This window comes from Diabrotica virgifera, chromosome 3 (genome assembly GCF_917563875.1).
Source record: "Diabrotica virgifera virgifera chromosome 3, PGI_DIABVI_V3a".
Taxonomy (NCBI): domain Eukaryota; kingdom Metazoa; phylum Arthropoda; class Insecta; order Coleoptera; family Chrysomelidae; genus Diabrotica; species Diabrotica virgifera.
Window position 1 is genome coordinate 207,388,548 of NC_065445.1, and position 22,909 is coordinate 207,411,456.

The window sequence follows — 22,909 nt, forward strand, 5'->3', positions numbered from 1 at the left end:
CAAAAATCCATAAAACTTACCTGACTCAAAAACATGATCCAAATATTATAATGACAAAATATTTAATTTCTGCAAACAATAGTATCACTTACGACACTGCTATTATACCCCAGGCTGTGGGTGAAAAATAGGTCGATTTCAGGATATAATTCAGGAATTTTTGAAACCTATCAGGTATTGTAAAGGACGATGCCAGGAATAACTTCTACTAAAATGTAACCAAAAATATTGTGCGCTTTTTTTTAAATTGCGATTTTCATTTGTTAAATTTGCAATTTTTATGGATTTTTAATGTTGTAGCTTAGGATATTGATTTTAGAGAAAAACATTTTAATAGAAAGTTGTAGTAAATTAAAAAACCTACAATTTGAGCTATGGTAAGTTTAATTTCGTTAATTGGTTATTGCAAAACAGCCTGCGAAAGGTCCAAAATGGCCGTTTTTTACAATTGCATTATTTATTGTACAAATAATTTTTTTTTATTTTTTAAAGCTTCAAAATGAAGATCTTTCAATTCCAAACATAAAAAAAATTGTAAAGTCAGATTAACGAATTTGTTGCTTAGATATTATAAATTGTTTATCACAAGAGGTCAAATGTCGAAGGCCATAACTTTTTGAAAAAAAATCGTAGAAAGTTAGTGAAACATCCAGTCTCCTTCGAAAGATTTATATCTTCATAATGTGATGTAAATAAATGCGTAAAACATTTTTAAACCTCTAATTTTTGGGTTTGAAAATAAGGGGGAAAATTTCGTTATAAACATTCAGAGCTGAAGCGGCCCTGTACATCCTATGAGTTTTTAACTTGCAGATTATTGTTGCTAAAGATAAAACAAAGATTTATAAAAAAATAAAAAATTTCTACGACCAACTGAAGCCGAGATAATTTTTGGGTTTGCAAATAAGGGGGCAAATTTCGTTATAAACATTTAGAGCTGAAGCGGCCCTGTACATCCTATGAGTTTCTAACTTACAGATTATTGTTGCTGAAGACAAAACGAAGATTTATAAAAAACTAAAAATTTTCTACAACCAACTGAAGCCGAGATAATTGTTTTTTTTTTCTTAAGTCGTAGTGCCTTTATTTATAACAATTAAGAAATTATTTTACAGTCATTGACTAAAGAAATACTTATATTATCTTAAAATAAAAATTATTATAAAATATAATTACACTTAATTATTAAAAATTATTTTTAAAATCGGTGCTTTTGCGAGCGGCCGAATTTTGCAAATCGCCCGGCTCGCTTCAAATCCGCGCGGTCGGAAAATTTTCACGTAACTTGTATTAAATTTTGACAGAAAACAATTTAATAATATTACCGTTATAATATGCAATCTATTTACCACTGTATTTGTTTTTCTTGATAAACTTTTATATGTGAAATTTCATTTCTGAAGAAATAATATTACAAAAATGATACATATATATGAAATATATAACTTTATTTTTAATTTTTTCATTGTTATATAAATATAATAATAATAATGTTACTTCTTACTATAATATACATAAAACTTTTTCTTCTTGTAGTGATTATTCTTTTTGGATTTCACATATAAAAGTTTATAAAGAAAAACAAATACAGTGGTAAATAGACTGTATATTATAATGGTAATATTATTAAATTGTTTTCTGTCATTTAATACAAGTTACGTAAAAATTTTCCGAGCGTGCGGTTTTGAAGCGAGCCGGGCGATTTGCAAAATTCGGCCGCTTGCAAAAGCACCGAATTAAAAAATAATTTTTAATAATTAAATACAATTGTATTTTATAATAATTTTTATTTTTAGATAATATAAGTCTTTCTTTAGTCAATGACTGTAAAATAATTTCTTAATTGTTATAAATAAAGGCACTATGATTTAAGAAAAAAAAAACAATTATCTCGGCTTCAGTTGGTTGTAGAAAATTTTAATATTTTTTATAAATCTTCGTTTCGTCCTTAGCAACAATAATAATGTAAGTTAGAAACTCATAGGATATACAGGGCCACTTCAGCTCTAAATGTTTATAACGAAATTTGCCCCCTTATTTGCAAACCCAAAAATTATCTCGGCTTCAGTTGGTCGTAGAAATTTTTTATTTATTTATAAATCTTCGTTTCATCTTCAGCAACAATAATATGTAATTTAAAAACTCATAGAATGTACAGGGCCGCTTCAGCTCTAAATGTTTATAACGAAATTTGCCCCCTTATTTTCAAATCCAAAAATTAGAGGTTTAAAAAAAATGTTTTACGCATTTATTTACATCAGAATATGAAAACATAACTCTTTCGAAGGAGATTGAAGATTTCACCAACTTTCTACGATTTTTTTTCAAAAAGTTATAGCCTTCGACATTTTACCTCTTGGGATAAACAATTTATAATATCTAAGCAACAAATTCGGTAATCTGGCTTTACAATTTTTTTTATGTTTGGAATTGAAAGATCTTCATTTTAAAGCTTTAAAAAATAAAAAAAAAATATTTGTACAATAAATAATGCAATTGTAAAAAACGGCCATTTTGGACTTTTCGCAGGCTGTTTTGAAATAACCAATTAACGAAATTAAACTTACCATAGCTCAAATTGTAGGTTTTTTAAATTACTACAACTTTCTATTAAAAAGTTTTTCTCTAAAATCAATATCCTAAGCTGCAAAATTAAAAATCTTTAAAAATTGCATATTTAACAAATGAAAATCGCAATTAAAAAAAAGCGCACAATATTTTTGGTTACATTTTAGTAGAAGTTATTCCTGGCATCGTCCTTTACAACACCTGATAGGTTTCAAAAATTCCTGAATTATATCACGTTTTTTCACCCACAGCCTGGGGTATTAATCTACTAGAGTAGTATAACCTACACTCCATAAAAAAATCCAATCTGTGAGTGAAACCCAAACAACATAAGTAATAAAAATATATTTTATTTCCAGTCGCTTGTTTGGAAGTAAAACAGCCTAGGTGCAGTAAGGCGATTTCTGCTCATATCGGTTGGTGAATTTCATTTTGGTTGTTTTTTCTATTCATCAAAAAATGGCGATATAGTGGGGTTAGAGCTTAGTCGATTTTACTACCAAACAAAGATATTCAGAACGTGAAACAGCACTAAAGTCGTTTCCGTGAAAATTGCACTTAGGCGGATTTACTTCTAACCCCTTCACTTCGAAAGATTTTTGAAGCCGTAAACCAAAATGTTTTATGACGTCGAAGATATAACGTTGAATCTTACCGACTATACATAGATTCACAAATTGTGAAATGTATTACTGTGCAGAGACTAAGATGAGCTGGACACATTGATAGGATATCAGATAATGTCTACACGAAGCAATAGACTTTATCAGACACCAATTGTAGAAGCTTTAGGGGAGGACCGCGTGGAAGATGGATTGATCATGATGACGGAGGAACACCTAAACATTCTAAGGATCAGAATAATATAAGTGGCTCTATGTTGAATCGACGGGACTGACGACTTATCTGCGATCAGGCTTAGATCCTCATAGGATCGTCGAGCCAATTATGATGATAATTAGTATGGTATAGTTAGACCCAAACCCAGACATCCAAAGTGAAAGTTATCCTCCAACACCAAATTGTTCTATATGGTCCACATAATGTTCAGAAAAAAGTCACACCATTTTGAGCGTCCGGTTTGGGGGGGAGAGGGGGGAGAAATCTGCAAATTCGTAGTTTTTTACGTTTTTCGTCAATATTTTTAAATCTAAGCGGTTTAGCATGAACAACCCTCTATACAAAATTGTTCTACATTAAATTTGAAATAAAAAAGGCCTTATGCATAACCCTTCTAAAATGAACGGTTCCAAAGTTACGGAGGTAGCATAGTATAATTTGTCCAAAAAAAGGCCTAACCCAGACATCCAAAGTAAAAGTTTTCCTTCAACACCAAAATTGTTTTATAAGGTCCACATATTGTTCAGTAAAAAGTTACACCATTTTGAGCGTCCGGTTTGGGGGGAGATGGGGGAAAAGTCGGTAAATTAGTAGTTTTTAAAGTTTTTCGTCAATATTTCTAAAACTATGGTTTAGCGTAAGGAATGTTCTATAGAAAAATGTTCTACATGAAATTTAAAACAAAAAAGGTTCTATACATAATTGTTATAAAATCAACGGTTCCAGAGTTACGGAGGGTGAAAAGTGGAGGTTTTCGAGACTTTTTATATTTACCGATTTCTCCCCCCTCTCCCCCCCAAACCCGACGCTCAAAATGGTGTGACTTTTTTCTGAACATTATGTGGACCATATATAACAATTTGGTGTTGGAAGATAACTTTCACTTTGGATGTCTGGGTTTTTGGTATAGTTATATCATAAATATTGCCCAAAAAATATAAAAAGTATCGAAAACCTCGAAGTTTCACCCTCCCTAACTCTGGAACCGTTGATTCTATAACAATTATGTATAGAACGTTTTTTGTTTTAAATTTCATGTAGAACATTCTTGTATATAACATTGTTTACGCTATAGCATAGTTTTAGAAATATTGACGAAAAACTTAAAAAAACTACTAATTTACCGGCTTCTCCCCCATCTCCCTCCCAAACCGGACGCTCAAAATGGTGTAACTTTTTACTGAACAATATGTGGACCATGTAGAACATTTTGATGTTGGAGGAAAACTTTTACTTTGGATGTTTGGGTTAGGCCTTTTTTTGGACCAGTTATACTATACTACCTCCGTAACTTTGGAACCATTCATTTGAGAAAGATTATGCATAGGGCCTTTTTTATTTCAAATTTAATGTAGAACAATTTTATATAGAGGGTTGTTCATGCTAAACCGCATAGTTTTAGAAATATTGGCGAAAAACTTAAAATACTACGAATTTACCGATTTCTCCCCCCTCTCCCCCCCAAACCCGACGCTCAAAATGGTGTGACTTTTTTCTGAACATTGTGTGGACCATACAGAACAATTTGGTGTTGAAGGATAACTTTCACATTGGATGTCTGGGTTATGCCATCTTTTGGATCAACTATACTATACTAAATATAAGCTGCTTTATTTGCTCGTTTTTTTACTCTATGGTTTCGATAGCTGAATATTACTACTCTTAGATTATTCGAATCTTGGATCTACATCTAATCTAAGATATCTCAAGATGGAACAGTCGATGCTGCTATAAAAACAGAAACATAAAGGCAGAAAAGCCATACCCATGATTAACGACATTCTGTGGGACCAAACAATATATAAAGCGAAGAAACAGCTAATCTATAATACCATACTTAAAAGTGTAATCACATGAGGGGTCTAGATGCAAAACCGGACATTTCTACTTTTTGGTCAAAATTAGTCTTCATTTCCTTTATTATAGGCTATTGATTATGTACTATAGAAAGGAACTACAACGTTAACGGGGATTTATTATTTCATATGGTCAATGAATCTCTATATATGAAAAAACCGCGGAGTTCTACCATTTAAAGGGGTGCGTTTCTGAGTAATGGGTGAATTAGTCCCTGGACACACGTTACATTAGGGTGAGTTCTATGCACTTTTGTTACAAACACGTCTACATAAAAATTGTTCCTGGTTAAATTTCCTATCTAAATATAACTTTTTAAAGTCAAAGATACTTTTTTTTACAAAAATATATTTAAAAGAAAAAGCACAAAGAAACCCAAAAGAAAGGAATTTTGTTTTTTGTCCCATAACTTTTGTCCACGGGGATATAGGTATAGGCATTGCTTCACAGAAAAAAAACTTACATATTTTGTCTTTAAAATGATGTTTGGTAGCGGTCATTACGAGTTACAGTTTTCGAAATATGATTTTTTAAATTTTGCCACTCGCAGCAATTTTGGGCAATTTTCCTTGTTATTTCGCAAATATTGTTCTGTAACTTTTTTCTGCGTAACTTTAGGCATATGCAATGGTACATGTAAGAGGAATAGAAATAAATTATCTTTAAAATATTCTACTGTATAATGTTTTACGACTTCATCTAAAGAGGTTATCTTTTTCAAGACTTAATACGTTTAACGAGTTTTTATATTTTTTACGATTATTTTTTAAATTTCTCATTATAACTTTTTTTTCTACATTTAGGTATATATTATATAATAAAAAGATAGCTTATTCTGTTTACTTTAAAATGGTGTATTATAAAAAATTCTAGGATCATTTTTGAATAAGATATGCTTTTTCAAAATGTAATAAGTACTTGCAACGATTTTTGATTGTAGGATTATTTTTTAAATTCCCCATTACAACTTTTTTATGTGATTGTGTGTTATGATTAAAGCTTATTTTTTATAGGTAATACTTTGAATCCACTTGACTCGGCCGGGCAAACTTTAAAATATGGCTTAATTCCAATATTTACTGTCAAAGCTCCTGCACCACAAGTTTTGCTTGAAAAATTAGCATGTAAATGTACCAAAGGATCTACAAAAAACTGCGGTTGTAGGAAGATAGGAATTAGTTGTTCAATATTCTGCAAAGGGTGCATGTGCATGGGTACTAATTGTGGGAACTCTAAGATAACTGAGGTGTCAGAGGAAGTTATTGAAGCTAATAATAACGAAGCGATGGACTTTGATTTTGAAAAATTTTTAAATGTCAACGTTTAAATAATTTTAACTAAAGTGATGTTTTCTAAGGCTAATGTTTATGTAATTTTTGTAAAAGAAATAATAGTAAATAATACAGATAAAAAAATATCAAAGAATCACTCGGTTTTCATTACATATTTAAATATAGATGATACACCCTTTTAAAGAACAGAAAGTAAGCCCTCTTTATTGAGCAATATACAGTATATTCATGTACAATAAAAAAAAGTTATAATGACAAATTTCAAAAACAATCGTTAAAAATGTAAAAATAATATTTTTCTGTATTAGGTATTATATAATATATAATACATAATATATAATATATAATATATAATATATAATATATAATATATAATATATAATATATAATATATAATATATAATGTATAATATATAATATATAATATATAATATATAATATATAATATATAATATATAATATATAATATATAATATATAATATATAATATATAATATATAATATATAATATAATAATATTATTTTATTTTTATATTATATTATAAAAAATCGTTAAAAGTATAAAAAATTAAAAAACCATAATCTCTTTAAAAAAAAGTCGTACAACAATATACTGTAGACCATTTTAAAGGTAATTGATTTCTATTCCTATTACGTGTACCATTGCATATACCTAAAGTTACGTAGAAAATAGTTACAGAACAATATTTGCGAAATAACAAGGAAAATTGCCCAAAATTGCTGTGAGTGGCGAACTTTGAAAAATCATATTTCGAAAACTATAAATCCTAATTACCTCTACTAAACAGAATTTTAAAGAAGAAATATGTAGATTTTTTTTCTGTAAAGCAATGTCTATACCTATATCCTCGTGGACAAAAGTTATGAGACAAAAAACAAAATTTCTTTCTTTTGGGTTTCTTTGTGCTATTTCTTTTGAATATATTTTTGTAAAAAAAAGTATCATTGACTTCATAAAGTAATATTTAGATAGGAAATTTAACCAGGAACAATCTTTATGTAGATATGTTTGTACCAAAAGGGCATAGAACTCACCCTAATGTAACCTGTGCCCAGGGACTAATTCACCCATTTCTCAAAAACGCACCCCTTTAAGTGGTAGCACTCCGCGGTTTTTTCATACATAGATGTCCATTGACCATATGAAATAATAAAACCCCGTTAACATTGTAGTTCCTTTTAGCTATCTTATTTTGAATATAATCAATAGCCTATTAGTTGAATACACCTGTGTAGCCTGTGATTAAAGATCCATATATTAACAATTTGATAAAGAGTAAAATTGGACACTTCCTAGTAGTAATTCAGTCTGAAATAATTGGTTCAGATGCAAAAGTGGGCTTTTCCTCCAATTTGAGATAGGGAACAGTTTCAGTTTACTCGGAATGACATAAAGTGGAAATGTCCGGTTTTGAATTTAGACCTCTCACATAATATAGCAGTGAAGTTTAACCAATGAAACAAAGAAAAGAGAAAACGTTACTAGGAACAGAAATGGACTGCTGGTGAAGTGCAGCAGACAAATCAAGAAGAGATCGGATACCAAATGAGAGAATACAAGAAATGATACAATAATTGATGACATAAATAATATAATAATATAATAATATAATAATGATACAATAATTGATGAGTCATGGATACAATAATTGATGACATAAAAACAAAACAACTAATATGGTACGGACCTGTACAGAGAATACCAGATGATAGGATCCCTAAACAGATTTTGAAGTAGACACCAGAAGGAAGAAGGAAAAGAGAAAGCTCGAGAAGAAGATGGAGCGAGGGAATTGAAAAAGAACTAGAGAAAAGAGACGTTCCTCCAGGTCTACGGCTAAACAGAGAAGAATGACGGTTAGGAGTCGGAAGGCGTCGGAGAACGCTTTAAACCGATAGTAGTATGTAGTAGATTTACTCTGGGCTAATTGGCAAAATACAAGGAAAAGTTATTTACCAGCAATTTTATTGCTGAAATCGAATCTTATGATTTTATATATTAATAATATAGGTATGCAAAGTCCGCAGACAGTGTGCTACTTTTTTTATAAACAAAATGACGCCCGAAAATCGTGTTTTTTTTTAATTTTTGCTCTATAACTCCAAAGATTTTAACTTTACCCCAAAAACACCCGAATAAAAATTCACCGTAATTAAATTCTGCATAGAGACGTGTTTTTCCCGATTTACTTCGACAAAAATTTTCCCCGGAAAATGCGGGGTTTTCCAACAAAATCTTTAAATTTCAACTAAAATTTTAGATAAGTAATTTTTTATCAATAATTAAATAACTTGATAGTATAAAAGGCCTTTTCGTATAGATTATAATTCCAGAAGCCGATGCGATGAAAATTGAATGAACAGTTTAGCAACAATTGAATTGTTATATAAAAATTTATGGTCGCTATGATAACCACAATAATTATGATACATAAGAATAACTATAATTTTTCTATAAAAAGACACTGTACCTATCTAATATACTTTACAGAATTAAAATTGGACTATTTAAGCTGCCTCAGAAATATTTTAAAATTATAAACAATTTTTTGGCTTATAAACAAGTAGAATATCTTGGGAAATATTAAATTAAATTAAATCACGAAAACGGTATTGGAAAGAAAGCGGCCGGACGTTTCTTCTAAAAGAAAAAACGTTTATTTGTGATGAGTGGTTCCTGAGATACAACCGGTTAAAGTTGACCGGTATTTACGGCAAAGATGTATTAAAAAATTACAATAGGATTATAATTTTTGAACCATCACCTCTTTATTTTTATCCCATTTCTTCACACCAATTTTCATATCTTTAAAATATTCATAACATATATTATTATAATAAAAACTATCGATATTACGAGTGAAAATTATCAAAAATAGCAAAATTCCAATCAAAAATCAGTTTGGAGTAAATGTAATCTCAAAGTTAAAAATCGGTATACGTTAAAAAATGCATTTTCTCGGCATCCCATGGAGCAATTTTCTTCATTCTTTTTTTGTTCCCAAGTAACTCGAGTAGAGCCATCTAACTAACGCATTATTAAATGTCAAAGTTGCTTTTGTTTTGTTATAATAAATTTATTTATTTATTATAACAAAATTTTTAATTTATTTAAATAAAGATTGTTTATATAATTATACAGCTTTCAAATGAGAATATTTGTGTTTTTAACGTTAAAAGGTACACTTGTAGTAAGTTTATCTAAAAAAAAGTCTACAACTGGAAAAATATGTAGTTTTCTTTTCTTACAAATAAATAAATCTATTATAACAAAACAAAAACAACTTTGACATTTAATAATGCGTTAGATGGCTCTACTCCAGTTACTTGGGAACAAAAAAAGAATGAACAAAATTGCTCCATGAAAAGCCGAGAAAATGCATTTTTTTAACGTATACGCTCTGAGCTTCGCTGGTGTCGCTCCTGGCGGATTACTAATTCAACTTTCACCGGTAATTTTTAAATTTATTATTAATTGTTATCGCTTAATATTTACAACGCAAAAAAGTAATTAAATTGTAATCGATTTTTTTAAGATTTTGCTAGTCATTTTGACGTTCTATTGATAAAATATAAATTTCCTACTTCGGATACTTTCACAATTATCGTGTAGATGGCGCTAAGATTAATATAATTGCATATTACGGAACATTAAAAAAACCTAAATTCAGTATTTAAAACGTAAGTATATTTAAGGTAAAAATATATACCACAGCTTTGACAAACTAATATTTTTTATAATTAATGTTTTTAATTTTAATTTTAAATTAGTCACTTTGACATTTATGTCAAATTTCCGGTAAACGTTACAGACTTGCCACTACTGGCGCTCGTGAATTTGTAAATATCCCCTCTACGTACGAGCTCACAGCGTATACCGATTTTGAACTTTGAGATTACATTTACTCCAAACTGATTTTTGTTTGTAATTTTGCTATTTTTGGCAATTTTCACTCGTAATATCGATAGTTTTTATTATAATAATATATTTTATGAATATTTTAAAGATATGAAGATTGGTGTGAAGAAATAGGATAAAAATAAAAAGGTGATGGTTCAAAAATTATGATCCTATGGTTTATATCTTTGCCGTAAATACCGGTCAAATTTAACCGGTTGTATCTCAGGAGCCACTCATTACAAATTAACGTTTTTTCTTTTAGAAGAAGCGTCCGACCCTTTCTTTCCAATACCGTTTTCGTGATTTAATTTAATTTAATATATCCCGAGATATTCTACTTGTTTATAAGCCAAAAAATTATTTATAACTTTAAAATATTCCTGAGGCCGCTTAAATAGTCCAATTTCAATTCTGTAAAGTACATTAGATAGGTACACTGTCTTTTTATACAAAAATCATAGTTATTCCTATGTACCGTAATTATTGTGGTTATTATAGCGACCGTAAAATTTTAATTAACAATTCAATTATCGCTAAACTGTTCATTCAATTTCCATCGGCTTCTGGAATTATGATCTATACAAAAAGAGTGCTTTCATGCTGCCAAGTTATTTAATTATTGATAAAGAATTACTTAGCTATAATTTTAGTTGAAAATTAAAGATTTTGTTGGAATAACCGGCATTTTCCGGGGAAAATTTTCGTCGAAGTAAATCGGAAAAAACACGTCTCTATGCAGAATTTAATTACGGTGAATTTTTATTTGGGTGTTTTTGGTGTAAAGTTAAAATTTTTGGAATTATAGAGCAAAAAATCAAGAAAAACACGATTTTCGGGCGCCATTTTGTTTATAAAAATAGTAGCACACTATCTGCGGACTTTGCATACCTATATTATTAATAAAATCATTAATTTTTCCCATCATCATTTGAAAGTTAATAATCATCATCTCGACATCCCTGATGGTGTTAAATTAATTCATAACATCCAAGACAGAAACAATCTACGCCTGGATTTGTACGAGGACCTTGAGATTTCCAGAGACATGAGGACCAGCCCCAATTGCGTTAATCGTCAAACAACTTTAAATCGTCCTTTCACTCCTATCCATCGACAACTATTCCCTTAATCCAACCCTAGTTTTCTCTAATTTTTCCTCTCACCCCCCTTCCCCTATACTCCTATTCTCCATTTCCCCCTCCCCCTCTTTTTCCACTACCCCACTAGTTTATAACAGTCTTCTCTTTCCATACTAATCACCCATTAACACATATCTCAACTTGCATTTCTTTTCAACTTCATTGCTGCCTCCCCCACTATCCCATCCCTCACACAGTTTTGATTCTTCTATTTTCCTATCCTTCATATTTTTCTCCACTCCTAGTCATTTCTGGTTTGACCTTGTGTCTCTCTCTCTTTTTCAGGTCCTCTATATCTCATCTCACCATTTCTTTCATAATTTATTTAAATGCCTCCTATTATTATTAATCCTTAAATCGGTCTGGTTTATTGTCTCTTTGGAATGTTCTTCACACTCACTTATCCTGTTGCCTGTTATGTTACTTACTCATTTTCTCTCATCTCCGCTTACAATAATAAAAAACACCATACATCCAATCACTCTGGTCTGTCATATATATCACTTTCCTTACTTAGTAACATTCTGTCACTGCTTTCTTTTTAGATTCTTAGACTTTACTTAACAATAGGATACTGCACACCTATATCCATTACGACCCATTCAGTCAAACTTCTTTCATAAGTTTTATTGCATTCACTATTCTTCTTTTTTCATCTATCTTTTCATTTCCATTCATATCAGGCAACTTCCAATATCCATTTATCCCAAATTAAAATAAAAATTTTTTCACATTTTGCATTTGTTTGATTTCAGTTACAATCACATACGTTCATAAAGTTTGTGCACTTAAATATATATCATTTAGTTCAGTCTATTTACTCCACTATCACCAATAGAAATCAATCTCATACTTTTCTATTTCATATACTCATTCAATTTAGATTCTTCTTTACATACTGACACCAACCCACAATTTGACCTATATTGGTAGCTCTCATTCTAATTATTTTATTCACTATTCCACGTTGGTAGACTATCAAGATACATTACTTCCAATTCATTCAGTCCTTTCAAAACTACATAAAGATGAATTAGACTTTATGTCACATAGTTTAATTTTATTATATTATTACATACTCTCATTCATTTCACAATACTATATACAATCATATCCTTCACACATATATCTACCTCACTAACAGTAATCTTTAGTTATTTAATTTTGTTAACAACTATTTTCCAACTTTTAACAGACATAATTATTCATTACAATAGTATAATAATAAATTTAACACAACATATAGCCACCTTTTGTATACATACTGTTTTCTCGCAATATTCTACCGTTTACCTTCAACCTGTTGTCTGCTTGCCTTGTTAGGCAACCAACATTTCATCACATAAAAACACTCTTAAATTCTGGTTTTCTCGGCTTGTTTAGCTTTGTTTTTCCATGCAAGTCTAATTATCTTACTATGTAGTGTATTTCCTTGTTTCCACAAACTTAACTTTCAACTCGTCATTTCACATCCGATGACGTCACAACTTAAACCACGTAATATATCTGCATTAAATTTAATGAATCTATAAGTTATTCTGGAATAGAGAGTTGCTAATTTAAACTTTACAGTAGATTTTATTATTCAAATAATTTAAATTATTTTTGCAGACAAACCTCTGTATTTTATTAAAAAATCCAAAATCAAATGTAACTTTAACCAAAAATTGGCTTTATCTTGTCATGTCATGTCACCCTTGTCAAATTGTAAATCCATTTCATAATTTCTCAGTTGGTCTGTGCCCATTGAATTGGCAAGTACCTAGTATCTTCGAGCAGGGAACCATGGCACCCTTTTAGAATGTGTTCCACTTTATCCATTAACATCGACTTGTAGTCATAACATTTTAACATATTACATTATGTAAACCATATATGATGATGTTAACACTATTTACGGTGTGCTAGTTTCAAAATACTCGGCAGGATGTAAGTATTCCCACACTTTTTTCATTTTAACAGTCACATTTTTAACCTTTTGCTTTAATCTAACGTGGAAATACTTCATTCTAGGCACTGAAGATGTTCTGTTTAGAACGAAAACGTTCTGCAATCGATGACATTTTATAGTTTTTAAATAAACGATTTTATACCAGAATACATCTCGAAGTTTTTACTTCTGTATTGGTTTTTTATATTATTAATATCTAGAAACATAAGATTCGATTCCAGCAATAAAATTGTTGGTAAATAACTTTTCCCAAAAGTGGCCTGTTCTCCGAAAATCTGCCCAGACTAATTACTCTAACTTAGAAACTTGTTCAATTATTTCGCCATTTTATTGCAAAATTACAATTTTGCGTCGTTTGAATTATCTTGCTACTACTATGTATTTCGTCCTGGATGTAGATATCTTCATCTTGTATGTCTAAGTGGCTCTTTTCAGTATTTGTCCATTCGATGTAAGTTATCTTCGTTACCTGAGACCACATCTGAGTCTTCTGATTATTTTGTCACTACCTGTATTATAATGAACTTCATTATGATACAGATTTTCATTATGATACAGATTTTTAACCAATAGAATCGCGATATGGCATTCGCGATAAAGGTGGTAGACGCGCAATGACCAATGGCGAGTCAAATACATACGCTTTAACAGTTCTCAATATGTAAACAAACTGTCAAAGTGACAAACTACTTAATTTGTTTGTGTTACAAAATTAATAAATTAGAATATATTTTTTGTTGTGAATGATCATAGAAAAAATAGTGTATACAACTTGCATTTAATTATCATTATAAAGCTCGTACTCGCCGCATACGGCTCGTTTCGTATCCCTCATACTCGCTTCATAATGACCATCATTAACCTCCCGTGACTAACATTGGGTCTGTGAGACGGATCACTTAGAGTTTTTACGTTCCAAATTGTATATCCAATAATTATATCCAAATGTATCTTTGCCGCCACCAGTAGCTGCCTGATTCAGGTGCCTGTTTTTAGTGTTGAAGTTTGAGTCTTTAGTGTCAAGTGATTATGCAATTATCGGCAATTTTATATAAAATTTTTTCTCAAAGACCAATGTCGGACGTGACATATTCGATGAAAAAAATATTTATATTAACGAAACAATATGCCAACAAGTGCTGACAATTTAGTAACCCAATTGCTAGAAGTAAAAGGTGAAGCTAGGTACAAAAAAACGGCAGTGGAAAAATTGAGCTAGTTTTTCACAAATGAGATGTTGTATAATTATTGGTATTTTGCTAATGTTTAAGAGGTTTAATAAATTAAAAATAGGTATCAATCTTGTTTAATTTCACTCCTTCAAGGAGTAAACATAAGCCTACACTTGAAAGTGTGTCAATGAAAACATTTTTTATGTCGGTCTCTGAGACGGATGCTAGCTTTAATGTTCAGAAAACCTATGTTAGTTGCGGAAGGTTAAATGCTCGTTGCATAATATACTATTACGTTTGATTTAGCCATTAGCTTCTATTTTGGTAAATATTTGTAAATGCCTAATATTAATGTTATAATTTACAGCTCATCCAAATGTAAAACTATTTATTACACATGGAGGCCTTCTTAGTTTGATAGAAACCATACACTTTGGAGTTCCTGTTCTAGTGTTGCCAGTATTTGGAGACCAAAAAATGAATGCTGCTAAAGTAGAGAATGCAGGTTATGGAATTAAAATACCATTTTCCCAAATAACTGAAGAACGACTGACGGATGCGTTAGAAAAATTGTTGAAGGATCCCAAGTAGGTATAGATAGTCAATAGTCAGGTATTTGATGAATTTTACTTTAAATACATAACATAATGAGCAAACCCATACGGTTTGCAGAAATTTCGGCGTAGCGTTTTACCATTAACCCGGCATGGGTCTCTAGGTTTACTTTTAAGTGAGTGGTCGCGCGTGCAATTTTGTCTAACGTATCCAACTTTTGCCTTTTTTTACTAAATATAATTTTCAAAATAGATTTTAAACTTAAAGTTATCATTAGCTTTACACAATGTGACTGTTCTTGCGCTTGTACATTTTAATATAAAAATGTAGAAATACGATATTATGTAAATCTGTACTAGTACCCACCTTTATTTTATTGTCCCGCAACAGGGCATGTTCTGAAATGATCATTGCACTATTGCAAATACAAAATAAAATAATGCTACAATATAAAATAATGCTATAAAATGATGCTAAATAATATTATACACGATGGTATCGCTATGAGATAATATCTCACGTAAAGCTCACTGACTTAACAATAGGCCACACTAAGGGCCGGTTGTTCGAACGCTAATCAACAATGTTCACTATCAAATATTTAATTACTGTCACCAAAACTGTCAATGTCAACTTTTATTGGGTTGCTGAAAACATAATTGATTAAAATTATGAGATAGTTAATCAATTAACATAACAATTATTAAAATAATTGATTAAGTAATTTCATAATTATAATTAATTATGTTTTCAGCAACCCAAACAAAGTTGACATTGACAGTTTGACAATGATCAGTGACAGTAATTAAATATTTGATAATGATCATTGCTGATTAGCGTTCGAACAACCGGCCCTAAGTCAACTTAACGACCATCTGAGCAGACGGGTCTATTCGATTGTAGAGAAAGGATACTAATTAGGAGACTAGAAGTAACTACAGCATGTGCAATTTACCAGGGAAAAAGTTGTGTGCCATATTCTGAAAGCGTGAAAGAAAATCTGATATAGCGACCAATGCCAGGGTTAAAAAGATATCAAACAACCATTGGCCCTGGCTTTCGATTTTTGCAAAGCATTCGATACGATAGATAATAACAGCGAAATGAAAGCGTTAAAGGAAAGTCGTAAAGATTATCGGTATTCCAAACTAATCGAAAACATACTATAGAATAATGCAACCATGACCGTAATATTACAGAAAGATACAAAATCTATACAAATCAAAAGAGGAATCAGACAAGGACATACATTATCTCCAAAACTCTTTACGGCAGTTCTGAAACATGCTGTCAAACAGTCAGTTGGAGTGGGACGCCAAACGAATGAATGTCGACGACGAAATGCTCTTCCACCTACGCCTACGATTTACGGGCGACACAGTTCTGATAACAAGTAACTTAGAAGTGATTGGAATTACAGCTACTGAGATACATACAAATATCTGGTAGTTATGTACTACCAATCATGACTTACGGCTCTGAAAGGCTTTTATTAACCCAGAATACAGCAAACAAACTCCGAGTAGCCCAAAGAAGACTGGAAGTATAATTACTGAGTTGCATGCTATCTGCAAGGAAGTTGGTTTGAAGGTAAATTAAAAAAAAAACACAATATGACACATCTAGTAGTTCAATATGTACTATATACTCATCATTCTCTTTGCCTTATCCCTATGCGGGGTCGGCTTCCTTAATTGCATTTCTCCACACAATTCTATCTTGGGCCATATCAATGTTAATCCCCTTTACCAACATGTCCTGCCTTATCGTCTCCCCCCAGGTCTTCTTTGGTCTTCCTCTCCTACTCCTTCCAGGAATCTGCACTTCAGCTATTCTTCGTATTGGGTGGTTAACGTCTCGACGTTGAACATGACCAAACCATCTTAACCTATGCTCTCTCATTTTGGCATCAATTGGTGCCACACCTAGACTTCCCCTAATATACTCATTTCTAATTTTATCCTTCTTTGTCACTCCACTCATCCATCTAAGCATTCTCATTTCCGCCACATGCATTCGCTGTTCCTCTTTCTTTTTCACTGCCCAACATTCAGTTCCGTACATCATAGCTGGTCTTATGGCTGTTTTATAGAATTTTCCCTTCAGCTTCATTGGAATTTTTCTGTCACACAACACACCACTCGCTTCTTTCCACTTCATCCATCCAGCCCTAATTCTACTGAATGCATCTCCATCTATTTCTCCATTACTCTGTAATACCGATCCTAGGTACTTAAAACTATTGCTTTTTACAATCATTTCACCATCCAAAGATACCATTTTATTTGTAGTAGCTCCATCTTTAAATGAACATTCCAAATACTCTGTTTTTGTCCTACTAAGTTTTAAACCTTTTTCCTCCAGAGCTTGTCTCCACTGTTCCAGTTTTTGTTCTAAGTCTCTTTCACTATTTCCTACTAACACGACATCATCAGCATACATTAAGCACCATGGAATGTTACCCTGTATTTTCGCTGTTATCTGGTCCAAAACTAATGAGAATAAATACGGACTAAGCACAGAACCTTGATGCAATCCTACTTTCACATGAAATTTATCAGTCTCTCCCACACCTGTCCTAACACTAGTCGTTACTCCCTCATACATATCCCTCACAATCTTTACATATTCACCAGGGACTCCTTTCTTATTGAGTGCCCACCACAGAATCTCTCGAGGAACTCTATCATATGCTTTCTCAAGATCAATGAATACCATATGAGCGTTTGTTTCTTTACTCCTGTATTTTTCCATCAACTGCCTTATAGTGAAAATTGCATCTGTTGTTGATCTACCCTGCATAAAGCCAAATTGATTCTCGGATATTTCGGTCTCTTCACGTATCCGTCTATCAATTACTCTTTCCCATATTTTCATGGTGTGGCTAAGCAGTTTTATAGCCCTGTAGTTTGTACATTGTTGTATATCTCCCTTGTTTTTGTAAACAGGTACCAGTATACTGCTTCTCCATTCGTCTGGCATTTGTCCAACTTCCATAATTCTATTAAATAGACCTGCTAGCCACCTTGTTCCTGTCTCTCCCAATGCTCTCCATACTTCCCCAGGAATATCTATTCAATATGTACTATATACTATTAGTCAGAATTTACGGCTCTGAAAGACTTTTCTTAACTCATTCGCTGCCAATCCCGCGCCAGCGCGTAATATGGTTACTTCAGTTAGGTGCCGTTCAACAGAATGGCTCCTATCTTCGATAGGCAGTGAATGGGTTAACCCAGAATACAGAAATCAAACTCAGAGTAGCGCAAAGTAGACTGGAACGGCATTACTTAAACTGACCCTCCAAGAGAGACAGGGTTGGAAACGAGGAAATAAGAAGGTGAGACGTCACAAATGTCATACTACACTAGGCGAAAACTGCGGATTCTTTGGAGAAAATACTCCCATAAATTTTTTTTGCATAACCACATTCGTGAGACATTCCAGAATAAGATTCAAGAAGTCGCCCACGCAAAAAGTGGTCCAAATTTTTTTAACAATTTTTGTTTAATCAAATTGAAAAAATCCATATTTTTGACCCGAATAATTTTTTTTAGATTTTTTTGACTATTCTGAATAAAAAAGGTATCTTATAATTTTTCTCTAAAGTTGATAGTTTTCGCGGTAGAAGCATTTTAAAATTGAAAAAGATGAAAAATGGCGATTTTCAAGGCTTAATAACTCGGTTAAAAGTTATTACTATGAAAATCAGAAAGTGACTAAATCAAAGTTTAAAACCCCCCCTACAAGATCCTGAAGAAATTTTTGTCATTATTTGATTACCAAGCTCTTATTTTTAAGTAAAAATAATGAGCACCATGCACGTATTAGGCGGCCGTCCATGATGAGTGCGAAAGAGATGCCATTCAGGCAGTCCAATGGCGCACCTCACTCGCACTCACATTTACAGCCACGTCAATACGATCTTACCGCCCATTATTAATAAATAAACATACCAGCTTAGTAAAAAATTAATGACACAAATTTCTTCAGGATCATAAAAGGGGTGCTTTAAATTTAATTTGGTCACTTTCTGACTTTCATAATAATAATCTTTAACCGAGTTATTTTCGCCATTTTCGCATTTTTCAAATTTTAAATTGCTTATAACTCGAACACGATCAACTTTAGAGAAAAATTACAAGAGACCTTTTCTGTCCAGAATGGTCCGAAAAATCTAAAAAAATTGTCCAGGCCAAATATATTGATTTATGCAATTTGATTAAAAAAATTGTTAAAAAAAAATTGGACCACTTTTCGCGTGGGCGACTTATTGAACCTTATTCTGGGGTGTCTCACGAATGTAATTATGCAAAAAAATCTCATGGGAATATTTCTTTCAACTAACCCGCCGTTTTCGCCTTGTCTATACAGCGAATAGCATGACTGAAGTGAAACTGAACGGGCCATGTGGTCAGAACGAATGAGGGCGGTGGACCCAAAAAATTAGTGTGAAGACCACGAGCAGATAGAAGAAGCAGAGTAGAAGTAGACCACCTATACGATGAACAGACGACGTCAAAAGATTCGCTGGGAACTGGCTGCAGGAATCAAAATATGGGCAGAACTGGAAGAAGTTAGCGAAAGTTAGCATATGTTCAACTTTGGATGCAGAAAGCTGAATGATGATGATGATGATGATGATGACGATGATGATGATGATGATGATGATTATCAATATATGGTAAGATAGTAATGGCCTTTTTATTTTATCTAATAATTAAAAACCACGCCAAATTTCTGCAGAAAAAGGTTTGGGTACATAATAATATACTACATATTTTTTTTCATCATATTTTTAACAATCAGAATATACATTATAATGTAAGTTAAAATGTTGTGTTGGGAGCTGGCTTTCTCATTGAGGTCAATGAGGAGGGAAGGCATTCCTTCCAGTGAATAAGTTCTAGGTTGTGTTAATGTCAGCAGGCCATAATCTCTTTAACGTTCTGGCAATTCGTGGTTGTACTAGTGGCTATAAAACTGGGTTGGGATGTGTTTCCATTTTCTCGTGGTGTTTGTTGTAGCTATTTTTAATGACATATGTTATGAATGGAACCTTCAGATCTTGACGTATTTTTACATTTGACACGAACCAAGGTGAATTTGTGATCATACGTCGTATTTTTGACTGGCTCCTTTGAATGATAACAATAATAGATGTGCAGGCATATCCCCAGACTTCGATACCATACATCCATATCGGTGTAATAACGGTGTTGTGTATCAATGGTTTGTGTCCCAAACTTAGTTTTGATTTCGTGACTATTATCCAGTGGTTCTCTTACTTTTATGCCGATTTGTTTTCTCTTCTTTCTTATGTGCACTTTCCAAGCAAGTTTAGAGTGTGGATCTATGTCGAGGTATTTGGAGGGGTTGTTTTTAGAAATAACTTGGTTATTTATGTATAATAGTGATGGACACTGATATTTTCTTTAGTAAAGTCGTCGTGAAGGGATTTAGCCTCGTTTATTTTGATATTTGATTTTTTTTACCCAATTTTCTAGTTTTATGTCAAGTCATTTTGTAGAATGGAAGCTTCTACTGGATCTTGCTGAATTGCTAAAATGACGGTGTCGTATGCAAAGGTTCCTATAATAGTATGTGGAGACGTAGGAATATCTTATGTGAATAATACATATTATAGAATATGACACAAGACACTGCCTTGTGAAACTCAGGCCTTGATTGGGAATTTTTGAGAAAATTCATCATTTATATAATGGACCGTTTACTCTTGTTATAGTATAAGTCGCTCAAATACTATGAGCTCTTTTAATCCATTTCTCGCGGTGGATTAGTCCGCAGTTTCCTTTAGGTCGTCGTTCATAGGTTGTGATGTTTTTTGACTTCTCTACTATCTTCTTCCACTCACTCCGGTCCTGAATCTTTTCTCTCCAGTTTGAAATTTCCATCTTTGATATATCGTCTAGCAGTTGATCTTCCCATCTTATTTTTGGTCTTCCTCTTGGTCTATTTGTTACTGGTCTTCAGTGCATTATCTTCCTGATCATTTACTTTTACAGTAAACTGTCTGTCGTGAAGATGTGATTCAAGCACTCGATAGAAGGAGAGTGGAAAAATTTTTAATATCTTGTTTAACAATAAATTATGTCAAACCTTTTCAAAGGCTTGGCTAACATCCAAGAATACTGAGGGACAGTATGTATTGATTTTGTTCTATTACTGAATTTATTCAGTGTGTTATTCTGTGTATTTGCTGAACTGCTAAGTGGCCTTGCCGAACACCAAATTGGTGTGATTAAATCCAATTCTCAGAGGGAGTAATTACTTATTTCTTCTTTGTAGTATAATTATTTCTACTACTTTTGATAAGTTATACACTAAAGGTAAATATTATCGGAAAACTCGTCAAATACCAGACTATTGAGGTGTCCTGAGAAAAACGATTTTCCGTAGACTATGTATACAGTATGGTGCAAATGAAAGGAATAAATTCGATATTTCGTAAACCGGCGACTTTAACCTTCGGAGTACGAAGACTGGGTCAAGCGTGACCCGAAATTCACTTATTTCTTAATATTTTAGGAAATAATTTTTTTACAAATCCGATTGATCGTAAGTTCTCCTTATTTGTTTAAGTCTATTTTTTCGTATATAATTCGTGAACATGCAAATTAGTTTTTCCTCTACGTAACATCTATGATGCCGGGTCAGTCCTGACCCGGTCTTCGGATTTCGAAAAATATTTTTAATATGTTTGTAGGTACACGTAAATCGCAGCTGTCTTTGTTTGTGGGTATACGTATTCAAATATATGGCCGGAGCGAATTTACCTATGCCCGTTTTCTGTAAGGTATTAAAATCTGGCCGCCGGAGCGAACTAGTGTATACCCATGGGAAACCATCTTTAAAAATTTAAATTTTTATTTAAATAAATACAATAATTTAGGATTATAATGGTTATGTTTGTTTGTTTTTTGTTGAATTAAAGATACTGTTTATTAATACTGACTATTTAAAACATCCTTATAAAGAAAATGAGAATGGGTCACGCTTGACCCATCTTCGTAATCTAAGTAAGTCAAATAATCTCCGTACTCCGAAGGTTAAGAAAAAATCCCGAAACAGGTCAATTTTTATTTTTAAATTATGATATTTTGGAAATGTCATACTAGTAACGTTATCTATCTGGGTGTGATGACGTAATCGATGATTTTTTTTAATAAAAATAGGGGTCGTGTGCTAGCTCATTTGAAAGGTTATTCAATTCTCTATTCAGTAATATAAACATTTGCATATTTATTTATACAGGGTGTCCAAAAAATGTTTTAAATTAAATTTTTGAAAAAAGGAAGAAGAATGAACGTAATTAATTTAATTAAAAATACATTTTACTGCTGTCAGAAATAAGACAATAATGTTTTTTTGAAGTTATACTTCTTTACGCGCGATATGAGGGTGAATTTTTATATGTTAAAATGGATGTTCAAATGACATGTCAAAAATTATCCAATATAGCAGCTGTAGCACAGCTGTGCGCTGTGGTTTGGACGGTTTGGTTATGTATGGTTGTTGCGTTTTAAAATTTGTGGGAAGAGAAACAACAAACAAAAGTTAGTTAATAGTTATACTGCCTTTTTAAATAGTTT

The 22,909-nt window shown here is 32.0% G+C and overlaps 1 protein-coding gene across 1 annotated transcript in view; it reads left to right on the plus strand.

The window, feature by feature from the left end:
• The window catches only part of LOC114329463 (UDP-glycosyltransferase UGT5-like), a 110,841-nt gene that overhangs the window by 74,704 nt on the left and 13,228 nt on the right, over positions 1-22,909 (plus strand). Inside the window, exon 3 of the mRNA XM_050645808.1 lies at positions 15,109-15,328. Within this exon, the coding sequence (XP_050501765.1) occupies positions 15,109-15,328 (220 nt within the window). The remainder of the gene's footprint in view (positions 1-15,108; positions 15,329-22,909) is intronic.